At 46.1% G+C, this 26,201-nt stretch overlaps 1 protein-coding gene across 4 annotated transcripts in view; it reads left to right on the top strand.

The window, feature by feature from the left end:
* Clasp1 (cytoplasmic linker associated protein 1) overlaps nucleotides 1-24,220 on the top strand; it is a 237,552-nt gene extending 213,332 nt beyond the window's left edge. For all 4 annotated transcript variants that reach the window (XM_028771493.1, XM_028771491.1, XM_028771492.1 and 1 more), the window contains 5 exons: nucleotides 1,126-1,316; nucleotides 3,148-3,276; nucleotides 16,887-17,093; nucleotides 19,035-19,151; nucleotides 22,707-24,220. In XM_028771493.1, the coding sequence (XP_028627326.1) occupies nucleotides 1,126-1,316; nucleotides 3,148-3,276; nucleotides 16,887-17,093; nucleotides 19,035-19,151; nucleotides 22,707-22,793 (731 nt within the window). In that variant the 3' untranslated portion in view covers nucleotides 22,794-24,220. The remainder of the gene's footprint in view (nucleotides 1-1,125; nucleotides 1,317-3,147; nucleotides 3,277-16,886; nucleotides 17,094-19,034; nucleotides 19,152-22,706) is intronic.
* The last annotated feature ends 1,981 nt before the right edge of the window (nucleotides 24,221-26,201 follow it).

Raw genomic sequence — 26,201 nt, 5'->3', positions numbered from 1 at the left:
CCTGCTCTATGAGCAGGTTCAAGTCCCAAAGGGAATCAAGGACCAGATACTGTGGAGTTCTAGAGTAGAAGACAGTTCTCCAGGTGTCCAGAACTGAAGAGTCATCAGGGGTCAGAAAGAGCCCTAGAATTGTCTTTTCTCTGGATTTGCCACATGCTAGTCCCTGGAGTAAGGGTGGGATGGTCAGTATTCGCTGTGACTTGTGCTTTCTTCCAGAAGTGGATGACTTTTTCATTTGTTTGTGGAGTTGCTTTACCACTTCCTTCTCTGTTCTTGATCTTGACCAGAGAGATTAGAGTGTCAGTTCTTTTTATCCAGCACCATGTAACCAAAAGAAGAAAGGTGGAGTGGTGAGGAGGAATGAGAAGCTGTCTGTGTTTTGAGCTTCTTTATGTGCTTGCCCCCTGATCTCAGAAGCTAAAGAAATATGCATATATGCCTCAAGAGAGTATTTTTTATGGCTTGTCCCCACCATTGGTTCCCCATGCTCTCTGTTTAAAGTTGAGTTTTCACAATTGAGGCCTCTTAAATGAGTATGGACAGGGAAAAGGGTACCTCTGAGCCACTGACTGAGTTCAAACCCTGCTGGTAACAGTGCTAGTGGACGTGAGCAAGCTTTTCAGTCTTGATTAGTCTAGACGCTTTGATTGGCATCAATTACTATGTTGATTCCCAAGCTCTGCACATCCAAGAATAGAGCAAATGTTAGGCAATGTGATAGTGACAGAGTCTTGAGGGAATATATGGATGCATGTGAGAATGGGAGGGCCTTAGGTAAATGTTTGCACTGGAATCGGCTCCTACAGGCAAGAGGTTATCTAATAGTTAGACACTGTGATAGTCGAAGAAAGTTTGGAAAAAGATGAGTCTCAAGCACTTGAAATTTTTTTCTTTTAATCTCTGTGTAAAAATGGAAGGGAAGACTCACAGATCACTGGTGACATACAGCTGCCTGGTTCTCTGTTCTCACAGCATGGTAAAAATGTCAGAGGCACACACCAAGAGGCTGGCAGCCAAGCAGGGCAGAGTAGAAGGGGAAAGCATAGCATCTATCTCTCAGTAGTAGGAAAGAACATGCCAGGAGCCCTATGGCCAACATCTGAGGTACCATGTGTGTCTCCCCAGTACCCATTGACCACTCGGACCTGGTGGCTGACTTACTGAAAGAGCTATCTAACCACAACGAGCGTGTGGAGGAGCGGAAGGGCGCACTCCTGGAGCTGCTCAAGATCACCAGGGAGGACAGCCTGGGTGTGTGGGAGGAGCACTTCAAGACCATCCTGCTGCTGCTGCTGGAAACTCTCGGAGACAAAGACGTAGGCACTTACACTTACATATGGTGGTGGTATGATATCTTTCCTGATCAAGGTTGACGAGCTTTCCTTTGTGGGTTATGTGCCTGGCTTATACCAAATCCAGTGTTCACCTGGGTTCCACATAGTTCCTGAGCACTCACTAGTCTACAGCAGCCACACCAGCTCACATGTGCAGACCCAAGTCTCCCTGTAACTGGCTGGACACCCAGCCAATGAAACAAACACCTTCCTAGACCTAGACAGTAATACAGAATTCCCCAAACCCTATTAGTGTAGAAGGCGATCTTCCAGAGTGCATCTTCACGAGTTTCACTTGTATTTCATGTGAAGAAAAGAAATTCTGAAGTTTGTTTTTAAATTTTTAAACTAGTTTATTCAATTGTGTGTGTGTGCATATGTGGACACATACATGTGGAGGTCAGAGGGTACTTTTTTCATGTGAGTTTTTGGGATTAAACTCAGGTCATTGAACTCAGTGGCAAGCACCTTTCCCACTAAGCCACCTTGCCTGCCCAGAGTTTTTTTTTTTTGGTTTTTTTTTTTTAAGGTCTTACTAAGTGCTGCCTTTTAGAAAATTTCATTTTGGTTCAACCTGTGCCTGTGTTAGAGCTAATGTTAGCAGGGCAAATGACAAGTTCCCAAGCTGTATTAATGGTTGTAAAACCAAACCTTCATGCTGGGACATTTGAATGTCACAGACAAGGCTTTGAAGCATGCCTGGGCTGTGACTACACCTGATTCTTAGTAGTACTAAAAGTAGGTACAGATGGGGCAGGTAACCTAGTCAGAATCTTGCCTTCTACTGTGAAGCAGGCCACCAACATAGAATCAGAGGGACAACTGGGATGAAGTGTCATAAGTTGGGGTCCATCTTTCCACACTGGTTTTGCATGGCCTAGCAGAAACAGCTAAAGCACAGGGCTGGGAGACTTTCCAAGAAGCTAGCACAGTGAGAAGTCATAGGCCAGACCCAGGGTCACAGTGGTAGTGACTGATGGCAGCAGAAAGCAGAGAAGCAGACAGCAGTAAATGCTGCCTGCCCTGGAGTTGCTTACTAACTCTTGGGATTAAAGGTGAGGTTTAGGGATAAGTAATGAAGGGCCCATGCCACCTTTTCTTCAAAGTACTGTCTGTGGAGGCAGTTACACTTGGCTGGGCTCCGGGGGGAGATGGGATGATGTCATGTGGAGGGCAGGTGCTTTATGTGTGAGTTTTCACAGTGCACAGTTGAGTGACAAGGAATCAGGATGTGCTTCTTGGCTCTGTTTGCAGTAAACTCTGCTCTCTTTTCTTGAGATTAGCCGTCTGTTTGGAATGGCTTTCCTCCAGACACATGATTGGGGCCTTAACAGCTTGAGGCCTGTTGCACAGGTGACCTCATCACCCAGAAGGTCAGGAACAAACATGGGTCTCCAGCTGACCTCAAAGAGTTCACAGCCTGGCAGACCTGTCCATGAAAGAGGATCGAGTGCTTTGGGCTCATCCCTGTGCATGTTTTACACAAGGATGACTCATGAGCCCCAGCTTCAGGAAGTCTAGAAAGGACAGGGACTGACCATGAATTAGGTGTGCCATCTTCAGTTGATCTGCAGTGTGGGGCTCATTCTAGAGAAACCTGTGCCAGTCTCTCCAGGGGCTGGGTCCTGAAGATGTCACCATGTATCAGTGCCTGTGGAGTTGATTTTCCAGCCAGCCCATGTTGAGTAGACTTGTGATCCATGTAGAGGGGCCTGTTAGAGGCCAGAGCACCTGGAACAGGGCCTAGCCTGTGGGCCCATGCATGCTGTGAGCATGTACTATTGGATGACATTTCCTTTCCTCTCACACCTAGCATTCCATTCGAGCTCTGGCACTGAGAGTTTTACGGGAGATTCTGAGAAACCAGCCAGCAAGATTCAAAAACTACGCAGAACTGACGATCATGAAGACTCTGGAAGCCCACAAAGACTCCCACAAGGAGGTGAGCTAGCCCTATGGCCATGTGCCAACAGAGCTGGGTGGAAGAAGGCAGGACCCAAAATGAAATTTCATGCTTATGAATCTTTTCCCTTTAACTTGGCCTGGGTTGTTTGGAGTAAAATTCCTACTGCTGACATTAGAGCTGAGAAACCACACATCTAAAATGCTCACAAAGTACACCTGTGCTTCCCAGGTCCCAGCACCTCAGCAGTCACTGGGCAGTTGCATGTTGACATTGTTGAGCCTCTGTGGCTCCCTACTCTGGAAAGGCTAGGGGTATACAGAATGTAAAGAGCTGTCCTCAAAAAGTGAGTCCAGGGCTGGAGGCATGGCTAACTTATTTAATGAAGTCCCTGCTATGTAAATGTGAAGACCTAATTGATCTCCAGAACCCACATTAAAAAGCCAGTCTGGGTAGGAAGAAATAAGCATATCTAGAGGATTGCTAGCCTACTCAGCAGTCCCTGAGGAAATGAGACCCTATCTTGAAGGAAAGACAGGAAGGAAGAAGGTGAGACAGATGGACAAGATGGGTATTGGGGAGGAAAAAAAAAAAAGAAGAGAAAAAAGATGGACAGCTCCAGGGGAATGACACCAAAGATTGATATCTGACCAGCATGCATGCACATACGCATGAAGAAGTCCTGTAACAACCTCCATTAACAGGTACTATGGAAACCAGAATGGTGGATTTAGAACTGCAGCAAACTCAAGATGGCAAGTGGGTATGACCTCACTGAGCCACGACCACTTGTTCTGGTGTGCTTATGGATGAGGGCTTATGAGTTGAGCAGTTCTTACATCTGCAGCGAGAATGAGACCCTGAGGGTAGTGTTTCTCCCAGCCATGGTTTGGCTGCTTGAGCAATTACTGCTTTGACCTCCTCAGATTGTCATCTAGGATTCAGGTGTGTCCAACCATCAGTTTGGAGCTCAGGGTGTCTGTAAGTGCAACCCAACACAAAATTATAAAAGTACTTAAAGCACTAGTTCTCTCTCTCTCTCGTTATCTCTATCTCTATCTCTCTGTCTCTCTCTCTATCTCTGTGTGTGTGTGTGTGTGTGATTTTTTTTCTTATACTTTGTCTTACATATGCACACATGTATGCAATGGAGATAGAAGACAGTTTACTGGAGATCAGTTCTTTGCTTCCACCACGTGGAACCCAGTAGTCAAACTCAGACCAGCAAGCTTCAGCAAGCTTCACTTTTACCTGCTGGACTCCCACTTTTTTTTCTTTTTTAACTCAATTGTGCAGTTCTCAAGAATGCACTTTGTAGATAGTAGTATTAAATATGGCTGTGTCAGAAGGTTAGCCACACCTGACAGAAAGACAAGAGTGGAGTGAGATTAACGTGAAGTAAGGAGGCTGGAGAGAGGCCTCTGCAGCTAGAGAGCCGGCTGCTCTTCCAGAAGACTCAGGTTGGAGTCTCAGCACTGATATGGCAGCTCACAACCTTCCATCATTCCTGTCCCAGGGCATCTGATGCCCTCTTCTGACTCCGAGGGTAGTAGGCACTGCATGGCGCACATAGTTTTTATTATTATTATTATTATTATTATTATTATTATTAAAGTTCTAGTTAACTAAGCTAAAGTGATATTTGAGGACTTACTATCCAGCCAGAACCTGTCTGTGTAAATTGGGCATCCCAATATTAAAAATCTTTACAGTGTACTCTTAAATATTAGTTAAAATTTATGATTTTTTTTCCTTGAAAAATGGTTTAGAAGATATGAGGTTCTCTTAAATGGCCCAGGAAAAGAGTGAAAAAAAAAAATCTCCTGCTTAAGATAAATTTCTCAGTACTCTGTCAGCATAGAAGTCTTGTAACTAGAAGGTTGAATACTACTATCACAGTGACCTGAGGATGCCAACAGGACACAGTGTTCTGAGGTACTATGTTGGCAAGCCATCTGCTTTGTATGTCTGGGCTCACCTTGACTCTCCGCCCTTGCTGTTTCCTCCTGCAACCTCTGGCTGTCACATGGTCAGGAGCAGCTCAGGCACCTGTATATTTAGATTTGGGGTTTGGTTTTCGTTTTTCTTGAAAATTCTTCAAGTCTTCCTTTGTGTGTGTTTTGTGTTTTGTGTGTGTGTGTGTGTGTGTTTTGTGTGTGTGTGTGTGTGTGTGTGTGTGTGTGTGTGTGTGTGTGTGTGTGTACACGCGTATATGTGCATGTGGAGGCAAGAAGACACCGCTGAGTGTTCTTCAAGTATTGTCCCCCTTTTATTTTGAGACAGACTCCCCCACTGGCCTGGAACTTGACAAGTAGCCTGGGCTGGCTGGCCAGAGCAGAGAACCCCACAGATCAGTGGCCTGACTCCACCTCCCTGGTTCTGGTACTAAAACTGCCACCACTCCTGGCTTTTTAATTCTTAGTGAATATGTGTGCAGGCATGCTCATGCCCCTGGATACACGCAGGTGGGGACCAGAGACAATTTCAGGAGTCAGTTCTCTCCTTCCACTCAGGGCATCAGGCTTGCACAGGAAGTGCTTTTACTGTGGGAGCCATCTTGCTGGCACATGCCTTTCTTCCTTTTTTAATGTAGATTTTGGAGATTAAACTTAAGTCCTTGTGCAGAGGCCTTAGCAACTGAGCCCTCTCTCTTGTTTTAACCAACCTGTACCCTCCCCTGGTCTCAGACTCTTAGGGAAGAATACTTAGCTACACATTCAGTTCATGTGGTGGCTATACTAGTGGCATCATATTTCTCTATAGTCTTATTATATTTTCTTGTCATTACATTTAGTACTTATGACCCAAGATTAGCTTAGAAGGGATCCATAGGCTTTTAGGCCCAGTTTCTATGTCTGTTACCCAAAGACAATGTCTGTTTTCCTGAGTGATCAACACTTCTAAGTGTGCTTGTTCCAGGGCCCTTTCTTAAGGTGGTGGCTTTCCATTTCCCAGTGAAACCCAGGCCTTAGTGGGGAGACACAAGTCCAGGCTGGCTCACACAGAACTGCTCCAAGAGACTGGAGCACCAGCCATCTTCCCTACTAAAACTTGGGTTTCAAGTCTTCTCATACCTCACACAGCCTCAGAAGCACGCCCTGCTGCCAGTTCTCTTGTCAGCCCTAACAAACAGACTAAAGATGTGAAAAGAGAAGGGAGTTCGAATGAATGAAATTATCTCAAAGGCCACCATATCAAGCTCAACCCTTTAAGATGTTTGCTGACCACAAACCCCAACACAACACACAGAAACTTCATGAATGCTTCAGATATGAAAATGCAACATTATCTACTAAACAGAGCGAGGTCCTGGCAGAGACTCACTTCCTCAGATTGGAAATATGAAAGGACCATGTCTAAGATGACAAACACCAGCTTTAAAAAACAAAGCTTTTGCCAGGCAGTGGTGGCACACACCTTTAATCCCGGCACTTGGGAGGCAGAGGCAGGTGGATTTCTGAGTTCGAAGCCAGCCTGGTCTACAGAGTGAGTTCCAGGACAGCCAGGGCTACACAGAGAAACCCTGTCTCAAAAAAACAAAAAAACTAACAAACAAAAAAAAAAGCTTTTGGCTGGGGTCTAAGACCTTCTGTCAGTCTTTGCAGTTTGCCATTTGTGGATGGTCACTGCCCACAGGCAGCGTTTTCAATGAGTCAGAAACTCATTCTGCACTCACAGCTCTAAGAGTCTACAAAAACTGACTTTGGCTCAAGCCATCTTGCCACCGGTCTTACCTTTCCAGTTTTGAATAATAGCCTTTTTAAAATCTAAAAAAAAGTTGTTTTTTATGTACATGCATGTTTTGCCTGCATGCACATATATGCACCACATGCATTCAGTGCCCTCAGAAAGCTAGAGGAGGCCATTGGACCTTCTGGAACTGGAGCTACTCATGGTTGTGTGGATGCTGAGAAAAGAAACTGGATCCTTTGTAAGAGCAGCAAGTATTTTTAACTGCTGAGCCATCTCTCCAGCACTGCCCCCTTAAACTAACACAGAGATAGGGAGAGGGAGAGAAAGAGAAACTGAGCCTCTTCTCTCTTTCTGCCTCCTCTATACACAGATATGTGTTAGTGTGTATTTATGTGTGTGAGAGTGTGTATGTGTGAATTCTTGCCCGTGTGTGTCATAGTGAACCTGAGGAGTTCAAGAGGACAGCTTTCAGGTGTCATTCCTGCTCCTACCTTGTTTGCACCAGGGTTTCTTGTACACTTGGCAGTTATGTAAGATATTCTCCTGTCTCTGTCTCACGTCTTGCCATAGGGGCCCTGGGAGCACATGCATGTGATTAACCCTGGTTTTACTTAGGTCCTCATGTAGTAAAGGTTCACTGAGTGACTTCTTTGGTTCTCTAGTAACTTTTAAGATGTATTTCAGTTGCCAAATGTTGGGTTTCTAGAAGTCCGAGTCAGTCAGGGAAGATGGCTGGTGCTCCAGTCTCCTAGAGCAGTTCTGTGTGAGGCAGCCTGGGCTTCAGTCTCCCACTAAGGCCTGGGTTTCATTAGGAAATGTAAAACCACCTTAAGAGAGGCCCTGGAACAAGCACACTTAGAAGTGTTGACCACTTTGAGATAACTTCATTCATGCAAACTCGCTTCTCTTTTCACGACTTTAGTCTGTTTGGTAGGGCTGATAGAGAATCTCTCCTTTGATCAGAGAACTGACAGCAGGGCGTGCTTCTGAGACCATGTGAGGTATGAGAAGACTGGAAACCCAAGTCTCAGGGGAGCTCGCTGTTCCCTTCTTCAAGGCTAGGGTCCATTCTCTCATATACAACCTGCATATGCAGGACTGTTTGTGGATGCAGGAATAAAGATGGCAGTTTCTATATATAGGTAGGTGGGCCTTGCCTCCCAAGGGCCAACTCCAGCTCTAGTTCTGGAAGCTGGAACTGTCCAATCGTTACATATTTTATTTTGCTGGGGGCAGGAGATGTTTCACATTAGTCAATATTTGATTCTATTTATCTACTTACAGAGTACAATGTTGGCTAGGCAGAGTTGTTCATATATGTAGTCCCAGTTGCCAGGAGTCTGAGACAGGGGGATCACTTGAACCCCAAAATTCATGGCCAGCCTAGGCAATATGATAAGACCCTGCCCCTTAAAAAAAGCATATAACAGGCCAAGTCTCTTCCTGCAGAGGCTGCCAGCTTTGGCTTAGTATTCTGGACCCACATGGAGGAAGGAGATGAGCAACCTTTTTTTTTTTGGTTTGTTTTTCGAGACAGGGTTTCTCTGTGTAGTCCTGGCTGTCCTGGAACTCACTCTGTAGACCAGACTGTCCTCGAACTCAGAAATCCACCTGCCTCTCCCTCCCAAGTGCTGGAATTAAAGGCATGCGCCGCCACCACTGCCCGGCGAGAAGCAACTTTTAAAAGCTGTCCATGGCACCATGGCATGTGCCCACAATAGAAGGGCAGAGGGACAGTAAATTAAATATATATATATATATATATATATATATATATATATATATATATATTTCTAAATTAGAAAGGAAAATAGTCATAACCAAACATTTCTAGCTGCAAACCATAAATGTTGGGGTCTAGGACATCAGAATCCAGCTTTAGGTGTCATGGCTTATTTAAGGAAATTGGATTCTTAGCTAAATATTTTTTAAAGATTTATTTATTTATTTTATGTATATGAGTACACCATTGCTGTCTTCAGACACACCAGAAGAGGACATCAGACCCCATTACAGATGGTTGCAAGCCACTATGTGGTTGCTGGGAATAGAATTCAGGACCTCCGAAAGAGCAGTCAATGCTCTTAAACCACTAAGCCATCTCTTCAGCCCAATTCTTAGCTAAATATTAAATGACTTTTCTCTAGAGGTTTTATTTTTAAATCTTTTCCAGTTAAATTTTATGTTTTATGACTTCAAGGCATCAGAAAAGCAAAATCAGACCAAAGTTGCTTGACAACAGAAAGGGAAGCTTCCTGGTACTGGCTGGCTGGCCTTCCCCAGAAGTAGGGTATGTTTGATCAGTTCTTTGAACAGATAACTGTGGCTAGAGTAAGCTTGTTCCTGATAGGGTATCCTCCTTCAGGTGCCAATTAAAATTCCCAGCCAGCCCTGTCTCCACAGCTTGTGTTCAGGGATGACCCTCTGCACCCTCCAGGCAGCAGAGCAACACAGGAACCTACTGTGGACCTTGCTTTTCCTTATCTGGTGGCCCCAGGCTCGAGTAAGGGGTTATCTGTGTATCTTCCAGTTCCAGGATAATAGCAGCAAAATTAAGCGGCTATTGAGTAACAAACCTAAATCCTCACAGATGTTAAATCTCTAGTTTTCCATGGGCCCAGTCTTAGCATTTGACCAAAAGCCCCGTTTCCTTAGGGAATTCTTGCTTTTAAGTAAACAGACAAAATCAGAATCCTAGATAGCATCATTGTGTGGGTCCTAGTTGTCAAGACAGCAACTGCTAGGACACAAACTCCTCTAATGACTGTTTTATCACTGACCAGGGCCAGGTGGGAAGAGAACAGGACAGCCTTCAGGTCTGCAGTGTGTGAGTTCATTACAGCAAAGATCACTGTATGGTTCCTAGCAAGGGGCACTAAGAACTTGGAGCTAGCTAGAAAGGTCAGGGTAGACAGCCTGGATAGCAAGGTGAAACAGGAGAGAAAAAAACTGCTGAGAGCTGGTGCGGTGTGGAGTGGGATGGGCAGGCATGGAAGGAACCCAGTCTGAACCCAGCCCACTCCAGGGGACTGCAGGGGCACTCCAAGTCAGGGAGCCAGTGCCCCAGGCTGAACCCCACTGCAGAGACTGCAGGGGTGCCCCAAGTCAGGGAGACAGTGCCCCAGGCTGAACCCCACTGCAGGGACTGCAGGGGTGCTCCAAGTCAGGGACCTCATAGGACTATCCTAGTGGGCCAAGCCCGGTGTCCCGGCTGTGGGTGGTACTGCCACTCCTGCTGCTGCTATTGGGGCAGAATAAGTCTCTACTGGTAAGCTGACCCCCCTGAGAGCCATGGCACCTGCCCCTCAGCAGACACAGAATGCTGGGATTCAAGATGTAGCCTTTAGCTGCACAGCTCTGGAAAGCAGCTGCTTTGGATGGCAGAAGGCAGGTTTGCACATAGCTCACAGTCTGTGACTAGACACGTCTCTGAGGCTTCCTGATGTCTAGGGATGTTACATGTGTCCTTCCCTGTGGTGTTCATATTGGTAAGGTGAGGTGGCTGTGTCCCCTTTACCTTCTCCTGTTGAAGAAAGTATGCTAACTTAAAAGAAAATAGAAGAAAGGTTATTACATTTATTTATTTACTTTGTGTGTGACACACATACACAGTAAAGTAAATGTAATTTAACTGTATTTCATTAACTAGATCCACAAAGCCATTTAAATTTGACTGAAGAACAAAGGCCTCTATCTAAATTCCTGTAAAAATGACTTGTACCCTGGGCCTGCTTTCAGGCTGTTCTGTTTGTGCTTTTTATTGCCAGGCCAGCGTCAGCACTGGGCTGGAAGGCACTGTAATGTTTTAGAGATGGACAGTGGACTTAGGAATGCGGACAGGGGCTCAGCTTTTCAATTACTTCATAGTGTAGCACCTCTCTCTGGGTTGGGCCTGTATCTGCCACTCCCCACCCCACCCTTCCAGAGCCCCTCCCACTCCTCACCATTTGTCCCTGCCATCCCCAGTCTACCAGTCAGTCTCTTGTAGTAGTACAGTTAGTGTGACAGTAAGTGTGTGTGGCGTGCATGCTGCAGTGACTCCATAGAAGTCAGAGGACAATGCAGGAAACAGTTCTCTCTACCAAGTGGATGCCAGGGAGTGAACTCGGGTCATCAAGCTTGACAGTAAACCTACTCAATGGCCATGAGTATACTGGTCTTGTGCTTCCCTTCTGAGGGTTTTTGAAGCCCATATCTGTACATATGCTTTTTATTTTTTTCCAGAGAAAAACTGCTCATCAGGTTGGCATGAGTGATAAGATCTTATAAACCAAAATAATTTAACAATTCTCCATCCTGTCCTTCCTATAATTTCGCTGGTGAGAAGAACAACCATGGACATAGGAAGAATTTACCTCAGCATCTGCTGCCTGAGGAAACAGAACCAGGCCAGAGCAGCCTCCAGAGCCAGAGCTTTCTTCATCTCTTCCCCTTCCACTCTAAGCCCCAGGTCCTGTCGGTGCCATTTTAGCACATTACTCTTTTATTATTGTTTGTTTGTTGTTGTTGATTACTATTATAGATAAGGTTTCTCTGTGTATCCTTGGCTGACCTGGATCCCCTTTATACAGCAGGCTAGCCTGGAACTCAGAGAAATTTGTCTGCCTCTGTCTCCAGAATGCTGGGATTCAAGATGTATGTGACCATACCCAGCTCCCTTGTTATTCTAATGGACACCAAGACTCCTTGTCAGCTGTGTTTGTTGAGACCTTTCTGGCAAGTCCCAGAAGGTGGCATCAGCATCTCTTTAGCTTCCAAATAATCCAGGAGCTAAGCTTCAGGAGCACTTGAGTTCTAGCCATCGTTTTTTTTGTTTGCCTGCTTCTTTTTTTTTTTTTTTTTTTTTTTTTTTTTGTAATGCACCCAGTTCTGCTGCATCTGATACAGAGCCAACTCAAACTTGGTACACTCCAAACACGCAGTCCAAATGTCAAGAACTTCTATGCCCTAAAATTAAGAAACCTAATCTTTATGCAAACACTCATCAGTATTTTGAGTCATTGCTCACATTTCCTTAAAAAGCTGGGCGTACAGGAGGATCAAGAGATCAAGACTAGCCTGGACCATGGAGCTAGACCTCATTGCACAAACATCTGTGAAACAGCTACATGTGTCAGTTGCCATTTTCTAGCCAGATACTTCCATCCTTAACAGTAAGAGAAAGTGTTTCTGTGTTTCTAGCCAGACAGAAGCAAAACCAGAACATAGATGGAATCTGCCACTGAGAAGTGAGCTGTAACCCCAATGTCAGCTTGCTCCTGCTGACTCCATATGGCTCCCCCACTTTTAAAACATCCTCAGCACCGACAACCTGTGTCTGCTGAGAAATTGCCTTCCTTCTCTTGTGTTTCCTGTGTTTACTTTTGCTCTCTGTTTGCTTACATTATAACCTTGCTTCTTATGTTACAGAGAACATAGGGCAGAACCTAAAGTTTACCCTGATACAGGCAGCCTGCCAAAGCCAGGGTTTGGCATATGCAGGGAAGTCAGAACACTACCTTCCCTGCCAATATCAGTGTCTCCTGGGAAACTTTCTCTCACCCTGAGGTAGAGAGAGGCCTTCAGCTGCTCATCCTTATTTGCAGTCCCTGACAGTCTATGTCCAGTTTTCAGAAGCCCAGTGTACCCTGTTGTGGTTGTTGAAGTGCTTCACTCCCACACCGTCTAGAATCCCTGGATGTCCCACGATGCCACTGCTGGAGTGGAGTTCACTTCAGCAGACTGCTGTGTGTACACTGACCTTTGTACCCAGCCTGGAGTGCAGAGAGATGGCAGAGATGGGCTCTTGCCTTCTGGAAACTCTTTGTGTAGTAGGAGAGACATTTCAGCAAGATTATTGCACTTGACCTCCCAGGGTTCTACAGAGGTGTGAGTCTTAAAAGACAACTTGCCCAATTAGGTATGGATATGAGGGACAGGTGAGAGTGGTCACCGGGCCAGCTAGCTAGAAAGGAGGCAGGCCTCAGCCACAGCCATAGGCTAATACTTGAGAAGTCTGGGGAGAGGGTGAACGTTGATGTAGTGCTGGTCTGTTTCCCACTCAGTGTACAGGATATAATACTGTCCTCTGATGATGGGAAGCAGAGGAGACCTGCTCTCTGCTCTCCAGGACACACCAGCTACAGGTTAGTTCTTTTAGATGTGTGTTGCTTACTTTCCTCATGGCTCTGACAGAATGCCTGGCAAAAACGACTTACAGAAGAAGGGATTTGTCTTGGCTCACAGTTTGGGGGTACCGTCCACATGGCAGGGACAGCATAGTGACAGGAGAATGGGGCAGCTGGTCACACTGCATCTGCTGTCAGAAATCAGACAGGTGGATGCTGGGGCTCAGCTCACTCGCTCCTTTGTGTTCAGCTAGAGAGTCCCTCACAGATATATCCACAGATTTATATCCTAGGTGACTCTAGACCTGTCAGGTTTCCAGTATTAACTCACAGGCTGCCAAGTTGCCCGACTGGTGCCACATTCCACACTCAGCATTGCATCGCACATTCAACATGTCTACATTTCTAGCTATGGATCTTTCAGAGATGTTTACATGATATTCACATAGCAGAATGTAGGGAGGTTTTTATCCCAATATAGAGTTTGAGACAGTTTAGACTCTGGCTGAATAAGCACCTTGACAGCTAAGGTCTGTCTATAATACTACTCACCACTCTGCAGGCCTTTCTGGAATAAAGGGATAAGGCTGTGAATACCCATGGGGCCACACAGCTTTCAGAGGGAGGCCTTTCTTGAACAGGGATATGTCCCCAAGCAGAGAACAGGAGAAAAGAGACTGACTTATTAGCCCTTTATCGGTGCCAGATTCCCAGGAGGTTCCCAGCTGTTGTTCATGAAAATGTCGCCAGTATCAAAAACATACTTTAGTGTGGCATAGAATGGTCAAGGGGGGCAGACAGGACACTCGTGTGAGTGATGGTGCACATCCTAGACGTGCTAGGACGTCTGGCGCGTGGGCAGGAACAGTGGTGATCATGCAGTGATTGTAGCAGTGTTAGCACTGTGCACAGCACCCCATGTCATGGCTACTGCTCAGGTGTAGCACTCTGCCCACTCTCTCTGGGGACTGCCACGTCTCTAATCTCACAAGACACTCAAGGTAGATCATTATCAATGTCTCCTTGCCAGAAACATTAGTGTTAGTGGCAACTTTCTGAGGTAAAGAAAATAAAGATCCCATAACCAGACCACTACGATATAAGGGGTATGAACAATTTTATGTGTTGCCACCAAGACTCTGTGTGTGTGTGTGTGTGTGTGTGCGTGTGTGTGTGTGTGTGTGTACACACTAGAGATCAGCGTCAAGTGTTGCTCCTTAGGTGCCATCCACCTTTTCATTTGAGACAAGGTCTCACTGGCATATAGAGCTTACCAGTTTAGTGAGGCTTGCCACCTGCCAAAAGCCCCAGAGATCCTTTTGTTCCTGAGTCCCAAGTCTCAGCAGTGAGATTGCAAGTGTGTATGCTTTTTTACATGGGTGTTGGGAATCAAACTCAGATCTTCTTGCTTTTGCCACATACACTTTACTATAAGCTAAGCTGCCCTTTTGCCCCACCTGAACGTTTTATAGTAATGGATGGGCATCACATAGTAGGTGTGAATAGCTGACTTTCATGGGGAACTTGATGAGGAAAATCCCACCACTAGCATGACCACTCCTGAATATATTAAATGAGGTGGCCATGGCTGTGACCACAGTAGCTTCAAAGGACTTCCCTTGACAACTCCATGGAATAGAACCTACCCAGGCACTGACCATGTATGCTCCCTAACAGAGCAGTGTTTGCAGAGAAGGCAAGACCTAGTCACTAATGGGGACCCTGCCCCTTTACAGAGAAGATTGTGGGAATCAGGTGGTAGGCAGTATCTAAATCAAGACCCCAAAGTGACTGGAACCTTTATGTGTGGCCTCAGAGCTCAAATCTGGCCTGGCCCAAGTGGCCTGTCTATACACACAGACACACACATATACACCCATACAAACCCACACACACTGGTCTACCAGGTGGTACAAATGCTGTTTGCAAGGCCAGCCACCTGTAAAGATAGTACGCCAGCAAGATGGCTCTGTGGGCAAAAAAACTGAGCTGAAAAGAAAGGCAGTCAGATAGGCTGGAGAGACACTCAGAAGCTAATAGCACTTTCTGCTGTTGCAGAGGATCCTGCATCAGACAGTTCACAACTGTCTTTAACTATACCTCTGGTATCAGACATCTCTGGCCTCTATGGGCATTTATGTAAACATAACCCACACAGACATTGTGTAATTTAAAATAGTTTTTAAAATATATTTAAAGGCTATAGATTTCTCTTTATAATATAGATTATAGTAAAGGTGGGGCACACCTCTAATACCAGCACTTGGGAGACAGAGACAGGCAGATCTCTGTGACAGGCTACATAGTCACAAAAATAAATAAACAAACAAACATAGTTGTCAGGATACTCCAGCAGGTAAAAGGGCCTAGTGACCTGAGTTGTCCTCTGACATTCATATACGTACCATAACAAGTCTGTGCCTCTTCCAACAACAATAAAATATGTGTATACATTTCTGTTTTATTACATTTATTATACATGTGTGTATTATATATATATTTATTGTAAGAGTAAGGATGATCAAAGTTGTTGGGTTGTCGGCTTGTTTCTTTACTTTGTAAAGACAGAAAGCTGTAGGGAGGAGGGCTATGGGTGAATGTGCAGTCCAGGGTTGGCCTGGGGAAAGCAGTAGATTCTTGTTATACTCCATAGGAAAGTGCTTGCCTGTGCACAGCCTTCTGTGTTTGTTTGCATAGCATTTACCTAAAGTGCTTACGAATATCTGCGGTATCTTTGCCATGTCCCCATTTTACAGATGAGGAAGTAGAATACTAGATCCTAGAGCTGGCATGGCTGAGCTGTGTATCCATGTAGCACACCGTGTGCTTTCCAGTTTTTTCCAGCACAGGTGTGGCGTTCCTTCCTCCTCCCTAGCTTAGCTTCCATCTTCATGAGGACAGGGTCTCCTGTGACATGAGACCATAGCTGCTCCTTTCAGCAGGAGGGAGGGAGCTGAGAATGTAGTTACTCGATTGGTTGTTGCCTGAGTGCAGTCCTGAGCCCCATCCTCAACAATGCATAAACTGCCTAGTGTGCATGCATATAGCCCCAGCACTCAGGAGGGAGCGGCAGGAAGCAGGAAGACCAGAGGTCATTCTCAGCTACATAGGGAGTCAAAGCCCAATCTGGAAGACAGACTTCTCAAATAGATGGATGTGTACAATTAACTAGTTAATTAAAAATTAAAAATACAAGATACAGGGCATCAAAGACCCAGGTACCTAGAAAAGCAACTTCCTACAAGAGAGTCCCCTGGAAAGCACATCCGTATCCATCCTTTCTTCCTCCCTTCCTTTCTCCCTTCCTCCCTCCCTCCCTCCTTCTCTCCCTCCTTCCCTTTCTTCCTTCCTTCCTTCCTTCCTTCCTTCCTTCCTTCCTTCCGGAGCCAGTCCCTCCCAGGGGACATCAGTCTAGAAGACACTGACTTTCTCCACACTTTGTGTCACAGGGCCTCAGGCCCTTGGAAAGTACTTACTTTTGGGTCCTAATCATTCAGGGCAGAAATTCTCTACTGTGGAAAAAATCACCTGGGTGATCTCTGTCTAAGACAGTACCCCTGGGTTAGGCAGGGAAGCCATATTGCTAAGGAGATCTGAAGGTGATGGGTATGACTGTGCAGCTGTAAGTGTAGGCACAACTGCAGCTGTTGCTATGTAGTGGGGAGCCCAGTCCCCCAGGCCCATACTACCTTGTTCTATACTGCTACAGCCCAGGTCACTCTTTATTTTTCTTAACAGTGTTGAAGGAAGTGTATCATATTTATATTCTGGAGCAGGACAGGGGTGGCATTTGGTCTTCTTCAAAACTGTAGAAACAGGCAGCACTCACTCTGTGGTCCTATGTTTCAGGTGGTGAGAGCGGCTGAGGAAGCTGCATCCACACTAGCCAGCTCAATCCACCCGGAACAGTGCATCAAAGTGCTGTGTCCAATCATCCAGACGGCCGACTACCCCATCAACCTGGCTGCTATCAAGATGCAGACAAAGGTGGTGGAGAGGATCACCAAGGAGTCCTTGCTGCAGCTCCTAGTCGACATCATCCCTGGCCTGCTGCAGGTATGCGTCCTGTGAGGCCCCACTCAGGTGCTCAACACAAAGTGGGGGCAGAGTGAAAGCGACAAGTGAGGGCTCTTCTTGGAACCTGTATCTTTTTTTATTTAAAAGATGGTTTGTTACCTTTTTGCTTTTGGTTTAGTTTGGTTTGATACAGGCTTTCTCTGTGTATCCCTAGCTGCCCTAGAACTAGCTGTGTAGGCCAGGCTGGTCTCAAACTCAGAGACCCACCTGCTCTCCTGAGTGCTGGGTGTGAGCTACCACTGCATATTGTGGCCTTTTTATATGTAGGTGTTTCGTTGTGTTGCCTTCTGTTTCTCTTCTGAGGATCCCCTTCCACTTCCCTCCTCTACCTTCACGTCTTTCTTTAGTTGACTTTTTGCTAGCTTGTTTGTTTTTAAAAGCTCAGGCTTTGTACAATAGAATGCCTTCTGCTGGTGCTTGTTTAAATGTATTAAAATTTAGCAAAGCCCGTTTAGCCATAGTCCACCTGTGTCCTTGGTTAATAAGGCAAAAGCTCTCAAGAACATACAAATGCTAGTAACTACAGTAGAAATCCATTTCTGTTTTTTGACAACCTGGTGAGTTTCATAAGGACTGCTTACAGAAGTGTGGGTGAGGGGTTATTTACAGGAAGATGAGCACCTTGCCAGTGGCTACACCCCTGAAGAAAATGCCTCTCTCCTTCCCGGCAACCATTAACTGCCTGTAGATACTTGGATGAGGGCTCAGCGGCTTTGAGGTCCCTTCTGTCACTCTGTGACAGGATGTTGACGGCCCATTCTTACACACTTACTACATCTTCTTAGCTATTTGCTCCTATATGCAGCAGAAGCTAACCAATAGCCCAGATCAGAAGGAATGACTCCTCTGGCAGTGTAAACAAACACGTGTTGCTCATTGCTTCCACAAACACTTGTAGCATCCTATGAATGCCCCGGGCCAATGGAGTGTGCCTCATGCATCCTTTGCTCTATGTCTATGCTTGCTCGAGCTCTCCTCCACAAGAGGCAGTGAGCTGGGCAGATCAGTCAAGAAAGGTAGAGAAACTAGCTTCCCATTTCATGCATGCTGCTGTTTGCTGTTTGCCAGCATTCGTTTAGACTTCCTGTTAAAAACTAGATTATCTGCCGGGCAGTGGTGGCGCACGCCTTTAATCCCAGCACTTGGGAAACAGAGGCAGGTGGATTTCTGAGTTTGAGGCCAGCCTGGTCTACAGAGTGAGTTCCAGGACAGCCAGGGCTCCACAGAGAAACCCTGTCTCGAAAAACCAAACCCACACAGAGAGAAAGACAAATAGGCCACACAGTTCCCAGAGCTATAAAGTGTGTGTGTGTGTGTGTGTGTGTGTATGTGTGTATGTGTGTGTGTGTGTGTGTGTGTGTGTGTGTGTGTGTGTGTGTGTGTGGTGTGTCCATCTGTCTCTCTGTGTCTATCTGTCATGTGCATGCTTTTTGGTCAGAGCACAGCTTGGACTCCATTTCCCCTTACACCTTGTGAGTCCTGGGTATTGCTTCTGGGTTGTCAAGTTAGGTAGTCCATGCCTTTGCCTGCTGAGCCACCTTCCCAGCCTTCTCTTTTCTTTGAAGCATTTCTGCTCAGGTAGTTTGCTCCACCACCAGGAGGAATCTGGGCTAGGCTCCCTAGGGATTCTCTCTTTCCATTCCTCCTCCCTTTTGCCATCTGTAGTATCAGTACCTGTGACTAAGCAGTCTACCTGGCACGCATGCCCTCCTGCCCCTGCAGTATACTCATGCAGCTGGTTACTTTTGACCCTCCAAGGCAAAAGCTCTCTGGATCCTCTCACAGATCTGAGATCTCTGTGGTTGTTACTGCCAAGTCCAGGGTTGCACTCCCAAGGGCATCTGTGGACGCGCTGAAACACTGACTGGGAGGCATAGCTTTGCTCTGACTTCCTCTCTGTTCTCCCCCTTGGCTCTCTAGGGTTACGACAACACCGAGAGCAGTGTACGGAAAGCCAGTGTGTTTTGCTTAGTGGCAATCTATTCCGTAATCGGAGAAGATCTGAAACCTCACCTTGCACAGCTCACGGGGAGCAAGGTATGTATAGTATTACCTGCTGTTGCCTGCACCTGAGCTGCCAGCTCATCGTGAGCCCTTGGTGGCAGCCCTTTTCACTGGGTGTGTTTAACTGTCTGACTTTGCAGAAGGCATTTTCCCTAAGGTGAAAATGGCTGGCTCTGCAGTAAAGCCAGGGGAAGGCAGTGCTGATGACACTCTACAGACTATTCCAGCTGGCTTTGAAAAGACAACCTGACTTCCAGTACATTTCCTAAAGGAAAAAACCTTGGTCAGAAGCCAGGTTTCTCCCACCCTCACACCCCACAGAATCACTGAAGAAATTGACCTCAGAGTGGGCAAGTTGATTCAATGGGTAAAATGCCAGCCATGAAGCCTGATAGCCTGGGTTCCGTCCCTGGAACCTGCATAAAGGCAGAAGGGGATATCTGACCTCCACATGCATTCAGTGGTATGTACATATGCACGCACACACAAACACACAATAATAAATTATTTTAAGATTACCTCACTGGGCAGTGGTGGCGCATGCCTTTAATCCCAGCACTTGGGAGGCAGAGGCAGGTGGATTTCTGAGTTCAAGGCCAGCCTGGTCTACAGAGTGAGTTCCAGGACAGCCAGGGCTATACAGAAAAACCCTATCTAGAAAAAAAAGATTACCTCATCCTTGAACAAACTACTGGTTTGGAGTCAATGGCCTTATGAACATCAGCAGTAGGACGTCCACTGTGCCTGCTGTACCCCAGACACTGCTCCATACACTTCAAGGTATGGAGCAGGGACCCAGGGACATGTGGCCCTGCTCTTTGTGAGAGGAATTTCCCAGTGAGTGAATTTAACATAGCTGGGGGGCACCATAACCAGAGCTTCACTTCCCCAGAATTCAGGCACCTCTGAGCCCAGGCCCAGGACAGGATTTTTAAGAGGCAAGAATGGTCATTCCCTCCAGCCTGCTAGGGTGCACACTGACCACTAAAAGTGTACTGCTCCCTGTCTGAGGAGAAATTTGTAGGCCAGTGCTTCCTTTCAGTTCAGCTGCCACTTTTACACCACTGGAATGCATCATAGCCAGGGTGGTGCTGGCCTCTTCCCCATCAACCCTGGGGGACAACTTGATTATGAAAGCTCACTTGTGTGACATCAGATGTTTGATAGGCAGCAACCCCAATCACCGTCTAGATGTCGGTAGCTCTCCCCTCAATTGTAAGCTCATTATCCTTAATGGCTCTACACATGGTCAGATGTCCCCAAAGACAAAACTATCCACAGTTGGAGAACCACTAGTCCAGAGGAGATACTCTGTGAAGACAGATGGAAAGAGGCAGCAGAAGCAAGTGAGGATACGTTAGGACAGGGCTAGGGAGTATATGTTTACCATGCATAAAGCACTGTGTTCCACACCACTCCCAGCACTGCACAAACTAACTGGGTTTGGTGGGTTTCGCCTGGAACCCCAGTTCTTAGGAGTTGAGAGCAGAAGAATCAGAAGTTAAACATCATCTTCAACTACATGGGGAGTTAAAGGCAGTTATATGAGACGATGGATGGATGGATGGATGGATGGATGGATGGATGGATGGATGGACAGATGGGTAGATGGATAGATGGATAGATGGAATTAAAAACTAGCCTGAGTTACATGAGATTCTAGATTGATAGATGGCTAGATGGATTGATTGGCCTTATCTGACTGAGTCTTCATATTCTCCCACTTCCCTCCTGCCAGGATTCTGATCAGATCCTTTTTTTGCTTTTTGTTTTTTGACGAGGGTTTTTCGATGTAACGCTGTCTGTCCTAAAACTCACTCTGTAGACCACACTGGCCTCAAACTCTGATCCAACTGCCTCTGCCTCCCAGGTGCTGGGAATAAAGGTGTGCAACACTACATTGGCTCTAATTGCTTTCTTAACTGTTAATGAAAAAAGGTAGTGGTAGTCACTCAATGTCTGTGAGACCAAGAGCCGTCCCTCCTTTCTCCCTTAGCCTCCACAGGGATTCAGGGGTGGCTTGGCTACACTGAGTACCATCAAGGCCCTGTTTATAAAGGGGGTTGGACTTACACATGAATTAATATAAAAATATCACCAGCCCTTTCTGACATACATGTTTTACACATACCTCTTCCCTCATGTAGGTTATATTCTTCCTCTGTTAATTGTGCCTTGGTTCTCACAATTTTTAATTTCAAGGAATAAATTTGTCTTTGGTTATTTCCTGGGCCTTTGGGGTCCCTTTCCGGAAACCATTTCCACATCCATGGTCATGAAACTCTTGTTCAGCATTTGGTTTAGATTTTAAACCCTTAGATCCTCCTAGATTCAGGTTTGTGATCTACGTGGGTTGTTTTTTATTCTCCTTCCCATCCTGTGCCCACCCCAAGCAGCGTTGCTTCTGCCTCGCTGTCATACCAGAAGTATACAATTTTATATTCCATGTCAGCTCCAGAAACCACACATGACAAAAGGGTTAGGCTTTCCAAGACTGCCTTAGTTCCCTTAACATGATTAGCTCCAGTTATACCCCTTTTCCTGCAAATGACACAACTTTGTTATGCTTTATGTCCGAAAAAAAAAAAACCCATTGTGTATGTGAACCACATTGTCTTTATGATTCCTCTGCTACTAGATACCCAGCTGGCTCCATTTGGGTTAAATTTTTACCTAAGGTGTTAGGTAAGGTTAAACTTCATCCTGTTGAGATAGCTATTCATCTGCCAGCATCAGCGGCTGTAAAGATAATCCTCTTTCCCTCACAGTCTTGACACCATTGTCAAAACCCCTGAGCATCTGTGTGAAGGTTTCCTTCTGCAGTTCTGTGCCATTCCACCGATAAGCCAAGCGTCTACATAAGTCATCATGCCAGCACCATGTGGTTGGCTTTGGTTTTGTTTGTATTGGTTTGTAGGTTTTGTTGGGTAGTGTCCATGTTGGGGAGGAGGGGGGACATGCATGTGACTTGGCATATTTGTGGAAATCACAGGACAACATGTTCAGTTGGTTCTCTCCTTCCACCATGTGGGTCCTAAGACTCAAACACAGGTCAGAAGGCTCAGGAAAAGTGCTCTAATCCACTGAGCCATCTCGCTGACCCCAAAGCTTTGGAATTTTTGAGATAAGCTTAACATACATTTGTTTGTTTGTTTGTTTGTTTAGCTTTTGCTTTTTCCAGTGCTGGGAAAAATCAAAACCAAGGCCATGCTAGGCTTTGTGGGGTCAACCACTATAACCTCAGTCGTGGCTGGCATCAGTAGATGTATATAGAAGGGGACCTGGGGGAAGGAGCAGCTACAGCACAGGTGTGGAGCTCATCTGGGTCTTTATCCCTGTGCCGTGTTGGCTCTGCCCCTATGCGCCTTTCTTAGCAGCCTCCACATCCCATCCTTCATGTCACTTGAAGTTCTCACTTTGTCCCTAAGCTCCTTGCCTAGTCAACAGCACACCATTGGTATTTGCTAGATGAACTGCAGCCAGAGCTGCTGGGTACCAACTGGTTTCTGACAGTCAGTGGGTTGTTGGCCTCTCTTTCTGTTTCTTGTTGATTTCCCTCATTCACTCATCTCTGTCTTCTCTCTGCAGATGAAGCTGCTGAACTTATATATAAAGAGGGCCCAGACGACCAACAGCAACAGCAGCTCCTCCTCTGATGTGTCCACACACAGCTAGTGGCCGTGCCAGTCTGTGCAGAACACACATTGGTGGTGCCTCTGAGAAGCTCCATCAGCTGCCCAGTCCATTCAAGGAGGCCGCACATAACTTATTACAATCAGTATTTTGGTCCCTTCCAGCTTTTGTGTAGAATTTCGCTGGTATTGAATGTAATGGAAGCAAGGCCTGTTCTGCAGTCTCCCTAGAAACAAGAGGACTGAGAAATGAAGAGCCATACTTACACGTATCTTGCACCACCTGCTGACATCACCAAACCATGGAGGACACAGTTCTGAGAAACCAGAGCTCTCTAGCCAGTGCTTGGTACACAGTAGCATATTTTTCAGTTCATACAGACTTGGGGGTGGTTTGGGGTATTGCTGTGTGTTCTTTTTGCTTACGTTCTTAGAGTGTGGTCAGATGGGACAAGACCCCCTCCTGTTTTCCATCTGACACGGAGAAAGGTTGTGTGTGTCTTTAGATTGTATCTTAGAGACTCTCAAAGTGGAACTGCAGTCTAGGCAAGAAAAGGACAACAACCTGGAGCTGGCCTTATGACAGACATGAGGGGTTGGCTTCTCGTGCAGAGGAAGCCAACTTCTTTGCCTTTAGGAATGGAATCAGTAATGCCACCAAAGTTTTCATGGTTGCGTTAAAGAAAAGGTGACTGTAAAATGCTATGATTGGAACCAGACTTGTATCATGTGTCTAGGGAAGCACTGGCCAAACCTTTTGAAGCAGCCAAGGTAGAATCTGGCTAAATAGATTTTAAATAAAATTCTCAAGCCAAATGACAATTCTTAATGCAATCATGCAAACTTTCCTAGGCTGGCCTTGGATTTGGTATCCTTCTGCCTCAGCCTCCCAAGTGCTGGGGTTATAGATATGGGCCACATGCCCAGCAAAAGCCTGTTTATGGTGTTAATTTTCGCAAAGCATGTGCTCTTCTATTGCAGAGCCCACTGTAATGACCAGAGCTGAAAGCAGAGGTTGTGCTGGTGAATTCTCCAGTACTCTGCTTCTCTGACCCTCCAAATGATAGTCAGGCCTGGTGGCTCATGCCTTTAATCCCAGCACGCAACAGGCACAGAGAGGTAGATGGATCTCTGTGAGTTCAAGGACAGCCAGGGCTACGTAGTGAGACCCTATCTGGAAAAACAGAGAGAGAGAGAGAGAGAGAGAGAGAGAGAGAGAGAGAGGTTGAGAAAGACCTATGGGAAATAGACACTGAAAATGGAGGTCGAGAGTGTGTGTGTGTGTGTGTGTGTGTGTGTGTGTGTGTGTGTGTGTCTCGAGTGGCTCACATATCTAACTGTCCCACTGCTGCTGTTCAGAGAACTCAGGGGCGCATTTTAAGGGATTTGCTATTACTGACTGACTTGGGCTCAGAACATAGCAGCACCAGATCTTCCTTTCAGTTAAAAAATAAAAAAATCCTGTCTGTTAAGAGTTGAGAATTCTTTTCACTCTCCACTAGGATCCCTCAGTGTTGTAGCCACCACCTTGTAGACATGTGCAACCTGGCCAGGTTACTTAGGAGAGCTCCCATGCCTAATACAGTTAGAAAGGCCCTGCTCTGGCATTCTCTGCCCTACTGTAACTGGACAGTTCCAGAACATTGCCTGATGTCCTCTCAGTACATACAAAGGGCTAGCCCCAAATGTCACGTGCCCTCCTTCAGTCTGAGTAGAGAGAATTCAATCATTTCTGTCTCTTGGGCTCCACCTGAATACTCCTGCCCAAAATGCTGAGGAGACTCGCATGCCGCCACCACCTCATGGAGGGCGACTGCGCCCACTGCCGCTCTCTGAATCCTGACAGCTACAGCTGCCTTGCCTTGCCTCCACCTCCCCAAAGGACTCTGTTCAAAGCACCTAGACCCTGAAGGACTCTTCACAGCACCCAGAACTGTGTTTGCCTCCCCATCTATCTGACTATCCAGGGCCTTGAAACCCCCTACCCTGGGGGACCGCTCATCCAACTTCCTGCTTCCTGGCAAGCTGCCCCTCCCTCTGCTGGACAGGCGCTTTCCAGGTACACCCATGTGCTGTGTGGACCTGGTGCCCACAGATGGCCTGGGCTCGCCTTATCTATGGCTCACTACTAGCTTTTCATCACCTGTGCAGGTGATGCAACAGGTTTGTCTCCTACATCTTCTGTTCCTTTCTCTGCCACCCTTATGGAAAGTCACACTTTAAAAGACAGCAAATTAGAACTTTATAGACACCCCCCCCCCAACCAGGACACTGCTAACAATCGAGAAATGCTCTGAAAACAATCAGCCACCAAGATAGTTCACACGCATGGTCCCTGCACCCCCAGATTGGGTGTTGTTTGTTTTGGGTTTTTTGGGGGCTTTTTCATGTTACATCCATATCTGTATTTATATCTTATTTGTTTCACCTCCGAAGTGTATCATGGCAAATGTACAGATTTTTGTTGTTGTTGTTGTTGTTGTTAATAATGTGCTAGGATTTGCTAAAAAAGAAAATTAAAAAAAAAAGCCGACCTTTTGAGTTTTTCCTAGAATACAAGAATGCAGTTTTGTGTGTGTCATGCTATGAGAACCCTCACATGGCCTGCAGGGTCTTGTCAGATGGTCACTGTCCTGCCGTGTTTACAGAGACACAGAGCACGCCTCTTTGTTATATTAAAGGGTCAAACCTGAGACTGGCAAGTGGCCCAGCTGGTAATGGGGCGTGCTTTGCAGTCCTGACAACCTGAGTTTGATCCCCAGAACCTACATACAGGTAGAACTGATTCCACTGAGCTATCCTCCAGCCTGCATATGATATGAGCTCCACAGTCTCACAGTACCCCTCCCTCCCTACATACACAGCAATAATAATATATTCATAAGAAAAAAAGGGCCAGACACACCTTAACCTGGGAGGCTTTCTCTCTCTGTAAGTTCAAGGCCATCTTGAGCCATATAGGTCCAGGAAAGCAAGGGCTCTGTGTCAAAAAAAACAAAACAAAACAAAACAAAAAAAAACACCTGGCATGATAGTGCACACTTTTTAAAAGATTTATTTATTTTATATGCATGAGTACACTGTTGCTGTCTTCAGACACACCAGAAGAGGGCATCAGATTCCATTACAGATGGTTGTAAGCCACCATGTGGTTGCTAGGAATTGAACTCAGAACCTTTGGAAGAGCAGTCAGTGCTCTTAACCACTGAGCCATCTCTTCAGCCTGATAGTGCACATTTTTAATTTGAGCACTCCAGGGTTGGGGTAGGGGGCAAGATGGATCGCTGAGCTCCAGACCAACCAGCTTGGTCTACATAACAAGTTCTATGCTAGCTAGCCAGAGCTTCATAGACCAGACTCTGTCTCCATAAATAAATGACTGAATGAATGGTGGCACACATCTTTAATCCCAACACTTGGGAGGCAGGAGCCAGCCTGGTCTACATAACAA

Source organism: Grammomys surdaster, unplaced genomic scaffold (genome assembly GCF_004785775.1).
Source record: "Grammomys surdaster isolate TR1022 unplaced genomic scaffold, NIH_TR_1.0 208, whole genome shotgun sequence".
Taxonomy (NCBI): domain Eukaryota; kingdom Metazoa; phylum Chordata; class Mammalia; order Rodentia; family Muridae; genus Grammomys; species Grammomys surdaster.
The sequence above is the reverse complement of the archived record's forward strand: the minus strand, read 5'-3'. Positions and strand labels throughout refer to the sequence as shown.